The sequence below is a fragment of the Microtus pennsylvanicus genome, chromosome 2 (genome assembly GCF_037038515.1).
Source record: "Microtus pennsylvanicus isolate mMicPen1 chromosome 2, mMicPen1.hap1, whole genome shotgun sequence".
NCBI classification, from domain to species: domain Eukaryota; kingdom Metazoa; phylum Chordata; class Mammalia; order Rodentia; family Cricetidae; genus Microtus; species Microtus pennsylvanicus.
In genome coordinates, this window is record NC_134580.1 from 64,970,013 (window position 1) to 64,989,202 (window position 19,190).

The 19,190-nt window shown below is 43.6% G+C and overlaps 1 protein-coding gene across 1 annotated transcript in view; it reads left to right on the forward strand.

Moving 5' to 3' along the window:
• Nipal2 (NIPA like domain containing 2) overlaps positions 1 to 19,190 on the forward strand; it is an 89,366-nt gene that overhangs the window by 49,312 nt on the left and 20,864 nt on the right. The window contains exon 5 of the mRNA XM_075961226.1: positions 10,422 to 10,543. Within this exon, the coding sequence (XP_075817341.1) occupies positions 10,422 to 10,543 (122 nt within the window). The remainder of the gene's footprint in view (positions 1 to 10,421; positions 10,544 to 19,190) is intronic.

The window sequence follows — 19,190 nt, forward strand, 5'->3', positions numbered from 1 at the left end:
CATAAAAGAATACAACACATCTTTGCATAATTAAACAAACGTTCCACAGCATAAACAAATGTAAAACATCTTTAACTAATATTCTACAACATTTTTCCCTTTTGTCTAAATAAAAATGTAAAGTTTTAACTTTAATATAGTAAAACTATATAAAACAAAAACAGTTATCAAGTAAGAATTACATTTACAATAATCAGTCCATTTGTATTTAATGAATTCAGAGAAAAGACTCCACCATCCATCCCATTTTAGTGACTCCAAAGTTTTGTGCCTAATTTACTTTCTATCATAATTAAGGAAAACTGTAACTATAACTATCTAGTTTTCAACTCCATCAAAGACCCAGAAGGATATAATATTACCTAACAACAAAGATATCTTGCTTCCTGGACAGTCATCCAAAGTTCCTCTGCAACATTGTAGCATTCATCTTCAGCCCACAGGCCTAAAATATCTAGCATACTGCCCACCTTGTATTGGCAAAATTCAACAGTATCTTTCCTGCAGAATATCCAACAGACTCTTCTGTGAAGCAGGAACCCTAAAGGATTATCCCACCTTGTTTTGGCAGTCTCTTTCTGTGGGTCCTACATGTCCAATTTATATAGTATTATATAGTATTCTGTCAGAAGTCAAGGCGGAGCAGTTTCTTGCTCAAATGGTTGCCTTGCCACATTGAACACAAACCCCATAAGGAGTTTCTTTGATGTCCATCATCTCTGAAGTAAATCAGTGCTACCAAGAGCAGATGTGTCTCATTGTCATGAAAATCCCTATGTTAACAAAGCATTTTTAATGTCATATTCCATGGGTCTTTGAAAATCATCTATCTATCTAAATATATATCTATGTGATCTTGAAAACATACCTAACATATCCATATATTTGATTGTTATAAATGACTAACTACTAACCTGTATTTCTTGATTATCCTAAATAGTTTATAATTTACCCTACATTTTTAAATGAAGTGTATAAGTACAAAACTGTAAACAAGAGTAGAAACATACGTACAGTATAACAAAAGTAATTTTAAATTTGTATCAATAGACCATATTCCCCTAAATGATAACAAACATCCATAACCCACCAAAGAACCAAAGACCACCAACCCCATCTCTTGGGATTGTGAGAGTCATGTTCTCAGACTGCTTCCTATTGTCTGTGGGCAAAGACATCTTTTTAGGGGTCCCTGAGAATAATTTTAGATAATGACCAAGTCCTGGGAAGACCAGCTATAACCTTGATTGATAGATATCACCTTTCAGGGAGGCCTCCCTTGATCAAACCAGATCCATATTAACTTGGAATGAATCCTGTGGAGGAAGCAAAAGCAAAACCTCTTCTCCAAGGCATTTTTGACTTCCATTGACAAGTACATTTCTTGACTTCCATTTTACAGTTTAGGCACTCTTAAAATATCTAGACTAGTTTATTTCAGTGGCCCTTTCAATCCCATGTCTCTTAGCAGCTGTCACTTGCTATCAACAATCAAAAAATTCAATACAGGATCCAAAATCCCTGTGTATTTCCCATCTCTGTGTGGCTTCTTATTTTTTATATATTATTTTACTTCTCTCTTTAAATACTTTATTACTTTTAAACTATTTTTTTCTATGACTATATGCACATTGGTAAACACACTGAACCCTGTTTAGAGGTTTTTTTCTATCTGGCTCTGTCTTTACTGCAGCTCTTAGACAGTTTTGACCAGATTAAAAAAAAAGCTTCAAACTGCTACAGCTGGGTCCTCCACCTGGCTCTTTCGGCTGGCTCTACCGGCTTCTAGGTTGGTGAAAACCAAACCTAAAGCTTGCAGCCCAGTCAGAGGTTGCTGACTGAGAACTGCATTCAACCTTCTGAGAGCTCTAGAACGTCAGTGCTTTGTGCTGTGGCGGGCAGCTTTTTACTTAGCTTTTTTTTTTAACTTAATGTACTAGCTGCCCAAGGGCTTGCCTTAAGGCAGAAAATCTTAAAGGAGCTGTGTTCCTTTTTTTTTTCTTTTCTTTTCCCTTTTTTGTTTCTCTACTCTTTGCTGTCTCAGAGGTCGGCCACCCGCTCCCCAATAATTACACACATGGGGTCTTACTCTCACTTACGACTACCTGGCCTTAGCTTGGCTTGCTTCTTGCCTGCTTTTTTTTTTTTTAACTTGAATTATCCTGTTGATCTTTTGGCCCTGAACTTTTACCTTTCTTTATTTTTGTATATCTTCCTCACACTGATGCTGGGATCCTACAGCCTCACACTGATACTTGGGACCCTTTGATGTGTGTGTGAACAGCAGCTAACATGTCTTAAACTTCCTTTTCCTAGTTCTATGCTGTGTTTTACATGGACTATCTTGCTTAAGTATAGGAATAACCCATTTCTAGAAGCAAAATCTGGTTCTCAGAGAGGTTACCTAACTTTCCCAGGGTCACAGAATTGGCTACAGAGCAGCTTTCTAATCATGGCAACTTGACAAAGTGGGGGTTTGGGCCTAGGAGATGTCTCTAGAGCACTGTGACATGAGGTTACTTAAATAAACCCTAAGCCTCAGTTTCCTCATCTTTAAAGGAAGATTCTACTACCTATCCCAAGATTAAATGAATGAATGTATTGAAGTTCTTTTTTTATATTTATTTATTTATTATGTATACAATATTCTGTCTGTGTATATGCCTGCAGGCCAGAAGAGGGCACCAGACCCCATTACAGATGATTGTGAGCCATCATGTGTTGCTGGGAATTGAACTCAGGACCTTTGGGAGAGCAGGGAATGCTCTTAACCACTGAGCCATCTCTCCAGCCCCTGTATTGAAGTTCTTAGATCAGGGCTTGTCACACAATGAGTACTCAAAGCATTAGCCACTGCCTTCCTAACCACTACAGTCACTAGCACACACTCAAGAGGAGACAAAGTTCCCACAGCTCTAGTTTGTGGCTTGGTGTGGTTTCGTTGCCTTTCTAATGGAGTGCTCTTTGACGGGGGATGTCACTGTTAAGAAAGTGATCAGTTTTTGCCTCTAATTTGGTGTTATAGAGGGGAGGGGCGTCATCCATTGAACACCCTTCCCTCCAACAAACACCACCACAGGCTATGTTCTCTGAGATACAGTAACTAGCTTTGAACTGGGGAGGTCCAGGGAGGGCTTTGTGCTGTCTCGTGCAGTGGCATGTCAGCTGCATGGGCACCTCCCTTACACCTTCATCGCTACGCTGTCTTGTGCAGTGGCATGTCAGCCGCATGGGCACCTCCCTTACACCTTCATCGCTTACGCCCGGAGAAAATGTGGCTCTTTCTGTTAAAAACGAAGAATGCGGGCTTTTGGTTTTGTTTTTTTCCTTTTCGGGGACTAAAACCAAACAGAGGGGAAGAGTAGCTAGTGGTGTTTTCTTAAAGATTAACATATGTGCGTGCGAAAAATTAAATTGTCAAAATGTGAGAAGGAATATCATTTGTTTTCCCCTGCTTCAAACAAATGAAAGTTTGTTTTTCCTGATGGAACAAATGGAGATTTGAGGCCATGTGGAAACAAGCTGAACTAATTTGTTGCCAAATGTTGCTGTCTGGCCCTGAAGCTTTTCAGCACTGGCCTCAAAAAAATGACCTCACAAAAGCCTTGTCTGAAGAGTCACCCTCGTTACTGACTCACTGACAGGCTTTGGCCCCTGCTCTGATTCTTAACGGATTAATAATTTAAAATTATTTTAATGATTATTTTGCCTTTAAAAAAGCACCAGCCTCCTCTCTTCCTTCACCCAGCCCAAAGCTGCAGCGTTTTCCTCTTCTCCATCATCACAAAAACACCACGGCTAATAGTCTGCAAACACCGCGCTGATTTAGGCTCACATAATGGTATCATCAAAATACAAATGACAGTAAACTCCCCACACTCCCCAGAGACCTGATTACTTCAAGTCACCTACAAACGGTTTCCCCAGATTGATAGTGAGACCACGGCCATTTATTTTCCTGCTTCTCCGCCCCTGCTCCAAGATCAGTAGGGTTGGGTTCATTTGTTGAGAACAGGACCCAGGCAAGCGCAGTACCATTCGAGTTGAGAGGACAGAGTGTCCATTTTGACTTCCGAGCAGCCTCGAGATTGGAGCTTTCTGACTGCGAGTCCAGGACTACCTGACACTTCCCAGCTAGGACTCCTTTGAGGGCATCTGCCATTGAGCCTGAGGAATCTGGGCTGGATTGCTCGCCTGGAACTAACAAATCCACTTCATTGTGTGACTTCTGATTTCCAAGGAAGTAACGCCTGGATTCTCATCAATCAAGAGATAATGCAGTGCCCAAAAGAATTGTTCAGAGTCAAGGTAGCTGAAAATTTTAAAACCGAAGACTCCTGGAAGTCAGAAAATTTAGAAAACTAAAGTTTAGAGTTTTAATTAAGTTGTCCAGTAGACGGCCATCTCTGAAGAACTGACTACGTCTGTCTTACTCGGCACATCAGGGAACCGGGGGACAGGAGCTTCTGGATTCCAGGCTCAGGTCCTTCCGTTCCGTTCATGTCTCATTCTTTTCCACAGTGTCTCCAGGAGACTGGTAGCCAACCAGTAGCCTCCTGAGACAAAGACTGAGTTCACAGCCAGACCATTAAATGTCAAGCATTTCCCAAGTATAAAACACTCCTCAAAACACCACTTCAGAGCGGTAGAAATGGCCCAGCATGTTTAGAGACTAAGATAACTTGGTCATCTGCGGGGTGAGTCAACAAACGTCAGCATATTGGTGCACCTGCGAGAGCTTCCAAGGGAAGAACTGCCCAAGCTTCTTTAACTCACCTCTTCCCAAAATGACTTGATGTCTCACAAGTGTTTCCGATGGTGCGGAAGTCTCTTTAAACCCGTTCTGGGGTGCACCCACTTGGAATGCTCAACTAAAGGAAATTCCAGGTCAAAATAACCTGAAACCTGTCCAGGTCCTCTGCCAGGAGCCTTCTGTCTGCTCTCCGCATGTGTCCTGTACAGCATGAGGGCTCCCCCTAGGTGGACTGACTTGTCAATGCTTGCCACTCAGGGACCCTACCTCATGCAGTCACTAGGCATCTGAACGAGTCAAGGAAACAGATGGCCTGGGTTCCAAACCAAGCTGTCCACTTACCACTAGCTAGAAAATACCAAGCAGAGTAGTTACTCCCTCTCTAATCATCTTCTTCATCTGTCAGGTGTAGGTAGTAGTAAAGATTATACATTATACACTGTATAATACGCTATAGGATTTATTTATAATATATGCTATAATAATACAATTACATAATAGTAAACAGTTTGCCCATATACACGTATTTGCCGTGTGGATTTTGTGATTCATGGTCAACGACAGTCCAAAAATGTTTAATGGAAATTGTAGAAATAAGCAATTTGTAAGGTTTAAGTAGCTTGTTAAAGTATATTGCATTTGTTGTTCTATTTTGTTGTTGTTATTCATCATCTATTGTGCCTGTTTGTAAGTTAAGCTTTATCATAGGTAAATAAACGGGATAAATGGAAGTTTCTATTCTCTGAGACTTTAGGCACAGGCTCTTTGGGATGTATTCCCACAGACAGAGGAGGGCTGTTCTAATCATTTCTCATGGATTTGTTATAAACATTGTTAATCACGTGTAAAGCATTTAGAGTTGGTTTATTCCACTTGTGTGTACAAGGCGGGTGGTGTGGGTGGTGTGCGTGTGTGGTCTGTGCACATGTGTGTAAATGCATGAGTGCAGAAGCCTCAGGAGGATGACTGCCAGCAAGCCCCAGTAATCCTCCTGTCTGCGTCCCCCACAGACGGGGGTATGGGTGTGAACGCTCTGCTTTTCATGTGGGTGCTGGGAATTTGAATTCAGCTCTCACCCTTGAGCAACGGGCACTCGACCCACTGCACCATCTCCTTAGTCCCTTTTATCGTTTTTTCTTTTTAATTTGTTTTTATTGAACTATATATTTTTTCTCGTCTCCACTCCCTTCCTCTCCCCTCCCCTTCTACCCTCTCCCATGATCCCTATGCTTCCAATATTTACTCAGGAGAGCCTGTCTTTTTCTACTTCCCAAGTAGATTAGACCCATGTATGTCTTTGTTAGGGCTCTCTTTGTTGTCTAGGTTCTCTGGGATTGTGATTTGTAGGCTGGTTTTCTTTGCTTTATGTTTAAAAGCCACTTATGAGTGAGTACATATGATAATTGTCTTTCTGGGTCTGCATTATCTCACTCAATATGATGTTTTCTAGATCCATCCATTTGCCTACAAATTTCTGCTGTGTAGTACTCCATTGTGTAAATGTACCACATTTTTCTTATCCATTCAGCCCCTTTTTATTAAACTACAGTGCTTTTAGTATTATCACATTTTAATATTGATCACAGTATTGTTTTCATGTTAGCTATTCTTGTCTATAAAATAAGTAGTTTGGAATTTATAAAGAGTACCTTCCTCCCTTCCAGGACAGCTGGTCTCCCTATTGTAAAGAGCATAGATTAGCTATGCACCTGCTTCATACATTGTACATGTTTATAGGAAGAGACCTCATTATGTGTATATTATATCAAGTTACCTGGGAAACAGCACCTGTGAGTTTGTAAGAGAACCAAATTGTTTATTGTTGTTGTTTGTTTATTTTTTTGTTTTTGTCAATGAAGAAAGGCTGTTCTTAGAGAAGAGAAAATGCACACACACACAGAGAGAAAGGCCCTCTACAAAACAGATAAAGACCTGGGGGTCCAAAAATCCAGTCTCCCCTCAGGGGCTGGGTTTGATGTTTTGCGGAAGCAGGGGTGTTTTATTTCACTTTTTAGGTCTTTGGAGGGTATCCTCCCCAGACCACACTGTTATAAATGCTGCAGGCAGGCCAGCCAGTCCATCAGCTGGGTTCCCTACAGGCAGGGGAAAAGGCCCATAAAGGCCTTTGTTTTAAACCACCAGGATTTTGTCTCAGATCAGGAAAGTGATCTGCCTGTCCAGAGAACTGACTTTCATTTAATGAGAAAATAGAATTACTGTAGGCTAGAGCATGAGGGAGGAGGATGGGCCACACCCCCAAACATCCAGACACATCTGCCCAGTGGTTTTTTATGTCATCTCTGATACCCAGATCTCGGTGCTGGTCCACAGTTCTCAGGTCACTGTGACTAGAAGGCCCAGAACTGCTGTGTGCAACTCTGTTCTGTTTATTAGGTTATTTCCTTCTTTCTGTTTTGTTTTAAAAATCAATGGGGGCGGTCTTCCCTAAACATCAAAAGTTCAGCCAATTCCTTCCTGCCCGTACCTCCCATTGTCAAGTTGGATTAGAGGCTCCTTATAGACAGCCCCATTCTCTCTGGGCTATCCTAACAGGAATACAATTCTAAATGAATTGTTAGGGTGAGGTCAGATGATGCGTGGTAGGCAGTCAATATCCCGAAATGCATCCGTCCCAGGTTGTCTGGGTTTCTAGCGCATGCAGTTGCCTCGCCTGGCCTCTTGGGGCACACTTCCCAGGTCTAAAGGATGGGATGACTTTGTGGAGAGTTCCAACGAATGCAGAATCTGCCTGCTCTTCTGTCCAGGAAGTAACAGTGAAATCTGACTTGACTGGGGATGCAGCCGAGAGACCATCCGTGCAGCCGGCTTTCTCGGGCTCCATTGCATGACTCCTAACAAGACCACAGAAGTTTCCTGAGTCAGAGATCTGCATCTTTCAAAAGAAGAGATAGCGCAACACTGAAATAAAATGTATCAGGAACAGACAGCTCAGGCCATGGAGAGAAAAGAGGTGTCACAAACACATCAGCTGTCAGGAACTGACATCAACACTTTCAACCCCTTATGAAAATATGAATAACCCCGAAAGGAGACAGGCAGTCACGTTTAAAAACCACAAATAAGTTAGTCATGAGACCACAGATTATCATCCCTGCATTGAAGAGGCTAAAGCAGAAGGGTCAGAAGTTCAAGGTCAGGCAGGTCTGCAGTCTCTGCCCCTAGCAAGAGCCTGTCTCACAAACAAACAACAAAACTACAGAGGGCATAAAGCAAGCAAGCACTCACCTACTAGACGCAAAGCTATCCCGAGGTGTCCAAATCTGAAATGATTAAGCAGAAAGATCGAATAAAGTGCTGTAGGGCCACCCTCTTGAGTCACAACGGTTTGAGGCACAGATGAAGAAATAAACATTAAAAGAGATCGGGAAGGGCTTGTCGTCAATCCTCAGCCATCCTATTTGGATTCTGTTTTGAAGTGCAGCAGAGATTTTAGATACAGAAATGCAGAAGCGGATGTGAAACAGTGCCGAAAATCAAGTCAAACAAGCAAGACTTCCTCAAATAATGAAATACTGAGAGGATTCAAAAGAAAGAGTTTGCCTTGCGTCTTCTGTACAGTGTTCTGTGGGTGAGGGAAAAATCAGTGCAAAGCAGTGTCTATAACATGAGCTTGTTTATAAAAAACAACAAACTCTCACACACTCGCACACATGCACACACACTCACACTCCCTCACACATACACTCACTCACTCACACACTCACACACTCACACACACTCACTCGCACACACACTGACACACACACAACACTCTTACACTCACACACACATACACACACAATCTCACACCCACATACACATACTCACAAACATACATGCACACACTCACACACACACACACACACACACACACACCTCTGGAAAGGAAACCTAGGAAGGCTCCTTGGTGGCAGACTCTAGGCAGGGAGCCTGGTGGGCCATCAGCAAGTGAGAGACTCGTGGCTTTTAGCTGGTCAGTCCTACGGAACCCTCTGGAATTTTGTTCCACACGCACGTGTCACCAACTCCAAATTACATCACAACACAGGAAGTTTAGTGGGTGCTGGGTCATGTAAGGTGAGGAGAGAAACTTAGGCAAAGGGACTTAAAAGTCAATAAAAATTGGACTTCACAAAAGGAAACTTGGAAGTTCTGAAACATTTTAGAGTGTGCCCAGTGGATTTATGCTACTTTATCATATCGGGTTCAGAAAACTCATCTTTTAAAAACCCCTTCCTTCTAGAAACCTAATTTGAAATAATCTTCTTGTTTTCTAAAGGAAGAACATGACTGGGCAGTATTTCCCCCAAGTTTATGTGTGTGCTTTTATTATTTTGCTTTTACTGAAGTCTTTAATAATGTATATTGTTTTTCATTTTAAAAGTTCTCATTAGAACTAGCTCTAAAAACTATGTGTATAATCTTGTCTTCACAATGTATTCTAACGTGTATTTATCAGTGACAGGAAACTTGTAGGCCCTGCATAGGTTGTTGTCAAGCGTCTGTAACATTAAACACTGTTCAAAACTGAGTTCAAAACCTAGACCATGTGGTCAGGAGGGCTAGGAAATCATTCCTCAAGCTGCCAGATTTCACAGACAGACCAGGCTCTTCCAGTTGGATTCAAGGCCGTTTGTAAGTTATATCCACAACAAAGATGTGTTCAGTAGTGAAAGAAGGTGTGTTTTCAAGTGAAGTATCTGAAAAGGGCTACTTAGATAAGTTCTCTCAGGCTGCTAATCATGTACAAACAGGCAGTTTTTAGTACCTTTCAGAAGGGCCGCAGCTTTTTGGCTGTACTCCCCATGTGCCTCTTGTCTCCATGGTTCTAAGCAGTGCTGAAGAGATGAGTTCAGATAAGTTCATGGTGTGATCTGTCTTTACAATGCTACCCCTGGGGTTCCAGATCCTAGCAGATTATTAGAATTCTATAGTGGGGTCCCTCTCACCCCAGTTACTTCTGGAAGAACTGCCATCCATGAAACCGATTAAAGTGCCCATTGCCGAGTTTCAAAGTCTAGACCACCCAAGCTCACAGGCCCCAGGAATGAGTGAGAGAGAGCTGGTCATCATGAGACGGACTGGCTGCCCTATCCTCCAGTCCAGGCATGTCCAACTCAATCGAGATGACCGAGGTTTAGGTAGACTGATTTGTACACAGTGTGGGAACAGTCAGATAAGCTGTCCTTACCTCTCCAGCTGTGCTTGCTTTGATCTTCTCTGTGTTTGGGGAAACCCCTGGGGAGGGTAGAACTCACATGGGACAACAGAGTCTGGAGTCAAGTCCTGCCTTGTCTATTGTTAGATTTTCATCTCCTTTAAAGATGTGGTGCTCTTTAGGAATGGCTTGGAAATTGCATTTTAATGGGACCAGTTGGGATGGAGGGTCAAGAACTGCCTGAATTTTAACAAACAATACTCCCTCTAGGTAATGTTTGTGTCAAAAAAGAGTTTTAAGGTAGCTATGCTGATAATACGCACCTGTAATCTCAGTATTTGAGAGACTGGGATAGGAGGGATTGTGAGTTCAAGGTTAGCCTGTATGGTAGAATTGAGTTCCAAACCAACTCAGACTACATAGCAAGACCCTGCCCCAACGGGAAAGAGGGGAAAAAAATATTTAGTCTTTTTTTTTCAATTTGGTTTGTCTTTCCTTTTTTATTCAAAGGTATGACCCTGGCATTTGCAGGAATGTATTTATTGGTGAATTTTGCTCCAAACATGACTCAGGCGATCTCAGCAAGGACAGTACAGTATTATTTTGTTGGCTGGCAGTTCCTGGTCTACGTGGTAAGGGTTCTGCATCTTTTACTGCTTCTGATGTCTATTCTCTAGACCACAGCGGGCTACAGTCTTAGGAAACTCACGCAGCCAAGTGCATGTTACCAGTACTGAGGGATTTGAGATGCTAAGTCACTGTTGAAGCATCTGCCAAAATGTGCTTATTGAGATCAAAGCAGCAGCAATGACACAGTCCCAAGGGATGTGTGGAAAGGGGGAGGGACAGCGGAGGAGGGAGGAGGAGGGAAGGAAGGAGCTGGTAAATAGGCAGCTGAAGACATTGATTGAGATGTTTTATGTGATACAATGGCAGTTTTCAGTAAGTATAAAGAAGGAATTGCATCAGCCGTAGATATATAACTCACTACAGAATGCAGCTGAGATTGGGGAAAAAGAGGAATCTAGAAAGAACAAGTATTAGAAAGAAATGGAATTGTCTAAGTGAGCATTTACTTGTTTGACAAAATACTTGTAAATTCAATAACAAGAATTGAAGCCTATGGACTCATACATTTTTAGGATTAGAAGTGACCTTAAAAAGGTATCTGATATAGTTCTCTGATGCAGAAAAAGGTTATCTTGCTTTACCAACTTAGTATTAAAAGCTGTTGACATTTACAGGTTTTACAGGTAAACTTTGCCCCCTGGGTATACATTAGGCTCCTGTCACAACTGTCAATGTGACAAGAGGTCTGTCTCACTATCTCTGACGTGACCCTGAATGCTGGAGCACAGACACCCACAAATGTTCTCCACTGTTACCCTCTTTGCTCCTTCCTTGTACCCCACAGAAAAATAATGTCTGTGCTTTTAAGTGTTCAGATACTACGCACCATGAATAAACTATACCGTAGCCTTCCAAGCCACCATTTCCTCAGCTCCCATCTACTCCTTTTTCATTACAATTAGTGTGTGTGCGTGCGTGTGTGTGTGTGTGTGTGTGTGTGTGTGTGTGTGTGTATTACTGAGAGGAAAGGAAAGAGAGAGAGAAGGAATTCTTGGACTTTGTGCAGTGTTTACTCCATGTGAGCATCTTGAATGTCTCTCTTCCTTGACTTTCTTGGTATATTTTACATTTCTTTCCTCCTCTGACTGTTCCATTTTGGGTTCTTCACGGGCCCCTCTTCATCTGCCAACTACATATGTCTCCTTACACAATATATGCTACCGAGACCTTCTAAAACAATTCTGTTCTAGTTTGTGTTTCTATTGCTATGATAAACACCAAGACCAAAAGCTAGTGGGGTGGGTGGAAGGTGTATGTGGTTTACAGTTTGCAGTACATGATCAAGGGAAGTTAAGGCTAGAGCTTCAAAACAAAAACCTAGAGGTAGGAAGTGAAGAAGAAAGCCTGGAGAAAGGAATGCTTCCCATGGCTCTCTTGACTTTTTACTCAACCCAGGGTCACCTGCCCAGGGGTGGGATTGCCCACACTTGGAGGAGTCCTCCCCTGTCAGTCATTCATCAGGAAGAGGCCTCCGCAGACACGCCCATGGGCCAGTCTGATGGAGGTAACTCTTCAGTTGAGTTTTCCTCCCAGGCACCTCTTGTTTGTTTCAAGTTCAGCACAGACGCCATTGTTCACACGGCATTGTGTTCTTGCAATCCATACCTACCTCTTCCCAGGCCTCTCCTGACTCTTCACAGCCTACATTCGCTCCCTGCTCAGTCATTACTCACCCCTTCGTGAATGTTCTATGGTTCCTCAAATGCAAATTCTCAGACTCTAAATTCAGTGTTTGCCCCCAAACTTTCTCATCTCCTGTCTTTTCTGTGTCGGTCTGCTATGTTGGAAACCTGAGCGACATATGACTCCTCACATCTTGATTTCCCAGTCTCCATCCTTACATGTTTTAAAGTCTCTTGAACCTGACCTCTCTCTTGTATTCCCATTGTCATTGCATCCATCCAAGCTTCCATCATCTCAGGCCATGCCAGCAGTGTCTTAAGAAGCCTGTCCTCCTTGCTGGTCAACATCATGCTGGTAACTACGGGCATCACCCTGTCAGCCACGTAACTCAGTGCCATTTTGCCTATGGTTCCTTTGCCAGGGAAGTACCCTGCTTCCTCTAACCTAGAACTCCATCATCTTTTAGCTCCCTGAAAACTCAGCCTCATGGATACAACTCTGATGCAGCCTCTGTTTCTCTATTTGCTATGCTTTTTTTACAGCCCACGTTATGACATAACTCCCTAGTTACCTGTCCTCTGCTCCAGCAGTGCACTGCCACAGGAGAATTATTGGTTAATCAGCCAATCAGCTAGCCCATTACTCAACAATGTCCTGCCTAAAGAAATCCTGTTTGTGATATGTTGCTAGCCAGGCTCTTAATCTCTTAGATTTCATTTTCACCCTGCCAATCACTTAGCAGCTCTTCCTTAGCCCCTGCCCTTAGTTGTGGGCTTTTGGCTTCCCAACTCAAGTTAGTCTTCGTAGGGCTCTTCATACCCTGCATTCACCTTACCCTGTTCATTTTTTTATTTGTCCATCATCATAGTCTTTTAACTACCACAGCTTTCATCAATCAACTCTAAGCACTAGACGGAGTTTTAATCGCTGATTTACTTCTGTTCTTTATACTTTATTAAATATTGCATGGTAGTGCAGGCTTGAAATCTGACCAACACATTACAACTTTTTGCCTACAGGCAAAACAAATGCTTCATCCAGTAACAAAAAAGTGACATAGCCTATGAGCAGAAAATTAATAGCCTGAGTTGGATCCTCGGGAGATTAAAGATGCATCAAGCCTTCTTTTCTGGAATCAACTACATGCTTTAATTATGACGTATTTTGTATTGTTTTTAGTACCCGAGAATACATCTAAAAAGGACAAAACTTCCTTTTTAAATCTTTGCTTTTCTTTTTTTCCTCATGGTACTGAGGATTGAAACCAGACCCAGCACACCCTAGGCAAGAATTCTAGTACTGAGAGGTATACCCAGTTCATGAACTTCTTATTAAATCTTACAGATGGACAAAAAATACTCCAAATTTAATTACATTTTGATATTTTTCTAAAGCTAATTGGTTTATATCATTTTTTTAATCTTTGAGAATTCTTGTATACAATGTATTTTGACCATAGCCCCCAGTCCTCCCCCTAACTCCTCCCAGTTTTATCCCCCATCCCCACACCTCACAGCTAAATGTCCTCAAAGTTTACTCTTAAATTCATTTATTTACTCATCCATTCAACCTAGTGCAGTGTATATTGTAACCTAGGTAATAGAGAGGAAAGTAAAGACCTTTAGTTCCGAAAACCATATTATAATAATGAAAACTATCTCAAAATAAATTCCACACAGGAAAGTGTAACTGCTTTTAGATATTTATAAGATAGCATAAAATAAGTCTTTAATAAGTTACAGTTGAGTGGCACTGTTGCATTAGGGGAATGATCAATTTTATATTAGTTTGAAATCTTGTCCCCGCATCACCAGGAGCTCTAGGAGTGATGGGTCTCATGCTAAGACCTTTGCAATTAATTTTTGGTTAAATCTATTGAACATCTAAGTAATCAAAGTTCAATTTTCAGATGTAGTACATTAGGTGCTTTTTTTTTCTTGGTTTTTGTGTTCTTTTCTTTAGTTTTTACAAAGGTTATGATTATATTAAGACTATTCTTTGAGCTGGGTGTGACGTCACATGGCTGTAATCACAGCACTCAGAAAGATAATAGAAAGATCACATGTTCAGGACCATGCTGGGGTACATGGACCCTGTCTCAACACCACCCCCCAAAACCCTAGCTTTTGACAAGCCGTTCATCGTTTCTGTATTACACCAAGTATAATGACAGCATCTGAATTGCTTCTCAGGATTGATCAGACTAACATACCAAATGAATAAAAATATCCAAAAGTCTCCATCAGTTTTACATTTTCCACAAAGGGATTGTATAGTTACATTCCAGGCCCGCTCATCTCTCACCCTTCACGTACGTGTTGACATGGATGTCTGTGATATCTCCAGCTCTCTGTTAAATGAAAGCCTCACCACAAACCAGGAGCCTGTCCCCTGCTAGGTGTCCTTGTGCAGAAAAGGGATCTGAGAAGCCTGGTGTCTGCTAACGGAGCAGAATCAGTTACTCCCCCTCTGCCCCAGCATTCCCAGGCCCATCTGCCACAGAAGAATAGTTCGCTTCCTCACACCTGCCAAAAGTCGAGGCTGAATGGGTCTCAAGGTCAGAGTAATTTGGAAAGACACTACCCAGCACAATCCCTCCGAGAAACCTGTGTCAGTGGGCTAAAAGGTATTAGAGGAGCTTACGTTCCCTTGGTCCCATGTGTCTTGCTTGACCAAGGAGTTATAGAGCCATTCCTTGCGCAACCCACCTGTTAATGTATTCTTTGCAGCCCACACAGGAGTGCAGCCTTAAGCCTCACTTACATCATGCTCCTTGGCAGGCTTGGTGGTGGCTGTTTTGCCCACCCAGACTTTCCAATAAACTACTCAAATTGAAACCTCTGTTCTGAACATAAAATCCCTCACACGATAATCTACACAGTGCTCATTTTCTCTCCTCAAATCAGCAGTGGCGGGGGCCCAAACCTATCATTTGAAGTAATTCTGTGCCCAATGCTGATTATTAAGTCTGCAGTTCTGACAAAGCTGATTCAACACCCACCATCTGGCGCTGTGAACCTGGAGGAAGAAAGCTGTGTTTTTATTAAACATTTCTCTTGTGAGATTCCTTTGCGCTCTCGTCTAGATGCAAACAACACTGCATGCCTGCAGCAGGGGGCGCTCTGTAGAGGGCTCTGACAGAGCAGGCAAGGCCTGTGCACAGCTGCGCACATGCTGCACCTCACCCCTGCAGCAGGGGGCGCTCCGTAGAGGGCTCTGACAGAGTAGGCAAAGTCCATACACAGCCGTGCAATTCTGCACCTCACCCCTGCAGCAGGGGGCGCTCCGTAGGGGGCTCTGACAGAGTAGGCGTTCTGCACCTCATCCCTGCAGCAGCAGCCCCATGAGTGGGCACCGTTGTCTCCTTTACCTCCCAGAAAAGGAAACTGAGGCAGAGAGAGAGGTTCAGTAACTTGGCCAAAGTCAATATATATATATATATGCGCCAAGGTTTTCTCTGGAGGGCACACTCCAACACTTCACGGAAATGCAAGATCAGGGCAATGTCTACCAAGGATCAAAGTGTCTACAGAGAACATTGACAGACCCTATTTCTGTGAGACTCCCCCCCCAAAAAAAAGTCTTCTGAATGGCTCAGCTTTCAAGAAAGAAAAAGGGTGGGGCTGGAAAAATGGCTCAGTGGTTTTGAGCATGTACTGCTCTTGCTAGGACTTCAGTTCCTAGCACCTGCATCAGCTGATTAAACAACCACCAGTAATTACAGCTCAGGAATCCAGTGCCCTCTCCTGACCTCTGTAGGAACCCACACTCAAGTATACACACAGGGGTGGGGGAGAGAGAGAGAAAGAGAGAGAGGTTAAAATTAAAGTAAGTCATTTTGACAAAGAGAAATAGGAGATAAACTCAGATTGGTGAAATTCATCCATTTCGACATGCCATCTCCTAGGCAGACATTGATCCTTTATTACTAAACCAACAGGGTAGCTAGTACCATTCATTCTAATTAGATTCAAGAACCAATTAAGAAACCCCCAAGTGCCAAGCATGATGGTGCACACCTTTAATCCCAGCACTCTGGAGGAAGAGGTGGGTGGATCTCTGTGAGTTCAAGACCAGCCTGGTCTATATGAGTCCTAGGCCAGTTAGGGTAATGGAGAGAGAGAGGGAGGGAAGGAAGAAGGGAGAGAGAAAGAGACAACCAGAAACTCCAAAACCAACTGTCTTAAGGTTTCTATTGCTGTGAAGAGACACCATGACCATGGCAACTCTTATAAAGGAAAACATTTAACTGGGGCTGGCTTCCAGTTCAGAGGTTTCGTCTCTTATTGTCATGGCAGGAAACATGACAGCATGCAGGCAGGCATGGTGCTGGAGAAAGAGTTGAGGGTTCTATATCTTAATCCACAGGCAGCAGACAGAGACTGTGTGCCACACTGGGCATAGCTTGAGCATAAGAGACCGCAAAGCCCACCTCCACAGTGACACACTTCCTCCAACAAGGCCACTCCTCCCAATAGTGCCACTCCTTATGGGCCAAGCATTCAAACACATGAGTCTATGAGGGCCATTGCTATTCAAACCACCACACCAACTCAGAAAATCTATCTTGAAGACAATACCTTTGAAAAGACTTTAGGAACTGAAACCTGAATCAATTTACTATGAATTCCATAACAATTTTTTATAAATTCAGCAGCAGGGAACAATGGAAATGAGTTACCATGCTGGACCCTGAACCAGAGTCAAGACACTGGCAGGCTCTGCTCCTTCCTTAGCCTCCAGGGAGGACCCTGTCTCTTCCCCTTCCTACAGGTCTTTAGCAGGGTTTGCCTCAGCCTCTCCTAAACTGCCCATCTTTGTGACTTCAGCGGTTCTGCTTTCAAGGGCTCATGGACTCGAATCACCCAGGATCATCTCCCATTTCAGGTCCATACTCTTAACCCCAGCTGCAGAGCCCCAGGGCAATATGCTATGATGTGAACAAAGGTTCTGGGCATTTAGAACATGTCCTCTTGGATGGGGTGGCATTATTCTGCATTCTGGGGACAGTGTTCTTCAACACACCCACATACACAACAGGCTCACTCACAGAATGAAGGCAGTCATAGAACCCGCTTCCTCGGGTGGCTGGAAGGTTTGGTGAGTTGATGTAAGGTGAGCCCCGAGAGCAGTGCACACTGGCCTCCCAGGGGCAGTGAGCAATGAGGCTTCTCCATGGGGTGCAGGAGCCCATGAAACCACAGATGCCTGCCTCATTCAGAGAGGACATTCTTCATGGGGCTTGAATATTTTATCCCTGGGAGCTGTGCGACCTCTTGACACGAGGCAGAACCCAGTGCCACCATAGTCCTTCTGTAGATAATAAGAGCTCATGTTTTATTTATCTGAAGCCACAGAGATGGAATGTGAGGAGGGGAAAGAATCTGCATGATTTTCAGAACTACAACTCTCTAATCCTGCCTCACCAAAATTTAAAGTGGGCACGAAGCAGATGTTCCCTGCTCTGCTCTTGAGGGAGGGCCCTCTGTCCCGTGGTCATGAATCCAGTGTGACAGTGACATTAGGTGAGAACTGGATGCCTGCACTGAGGGACGCTCAGCCAAGAAGGACTTCCTGTTAAAGGTGGAAGGAGACAGAAACACTCAAGGCCTCAAAGGGAGGACATAGGGAGCTCTGGGGAGGACAGAGAGAGCTCTGGGGAGGACATAGGAGCTCTAGGGAGGACAGGGGAAGCTCTAGGAAGAACATAGGGAGCTCTAGGGAGGACAGGGGAAGCTCTAGGGAGAACATAGGGAGCTCTAGGGAGGACATAGGAACTGTAGGGAGGACACAGGGAGCTCTAGGGAGAACATAGGGAGCTCTAGGGAGGACATAGGGATCTCTAGGGAGGACATAGGGATCTCTAGGGAGGACATAGGGAGCTCTAGGGAGGACATAGGGATCTCTAGGGAGGACACAGAGAACTCTAGGGAGGACATAGGAGCTGTAGGGAGGACACAGAGAGCTCTAGGGAGGACATAGGAGCTCTAGGGAGTACACAGAGAGCTCTAGGGAGGACATAGGAGCTGTAGGGAGGACACAGGGAGCTCTAGGGAGGACATAGGGAGCTCTAGGGAGGATAGAGGAGCTGTAGGGAGGACATATGAGCTCTAGGGAGGACACAGGGAGCTCTAGAGAGGACATAGGAGCTCTAGGGAGGACACAGGGAGCTCTAGGGAGGACATAGGAGCTGTAGGGAGGACACAGGGAGCTCTAGGGAGGACAGAGGAGCTGTAGGGAGGACACAGGGAGCTCTAGGGAGGACAGAGGAGCTGTAGGGAGGACATAGGAGCTGTAGGGAGGACATAGGGAGCTCTAGGGAGGACATAGGGAGCTCTAGGGAGGACACAGAGAGCTCTAGGGAGGACACAGGGAGCTCTAGGGAGGACACAGGGAGCTCTAGGGAGGACATAGAGAGCTATAGGAAGGACATAGGAGCTGTAGGGAGGACATAGGGAGCTCTAGGGAGGACACAGGGAGCTCTAGAGAGGACACAGGGAGCTCTAGGGAGGACAGAGGAGCTGTAGGGAGGACATAGAGAGCTATAGGAAGGACATAGGAGCTGTAGGGAGGACATAGGGAGCTCTAAGGAGGACAGAGGAGCTGTAGGGAGGACATAGAAGCTGTAGGGAGGATATAGGAGCTGTAGGGAGGACAGAGAAAAAGCTCTTGGACAGCTTTTGTAGAGCATCATAGTTAATGACCTTGCAAATATTTCCTATACAGAAAAGTGGTAATAATTGGCCTCATTTACCAGGGGAAAGTTGAAAGGATAATTCAATCTTTCATATTATATAGAAAGCTTTCTAATTGAGAGAGATCTAGCCAGTGGCAGGATCCGGAGCCCAAACAGGAAGTACAGTATTTAGAGAAGGCTCTATATGTAAAACTCAGCTCTGGAAATAGTGAGGAACTTAACTCAGTGATTTCTTCAGTTTATTGGATATTAGGTCTGTTTGGCAGGAAAGCTGTTTGAAATAGATTTGTGAATTTCATAAATACTCATTGAGTGACCAACTGTGCACT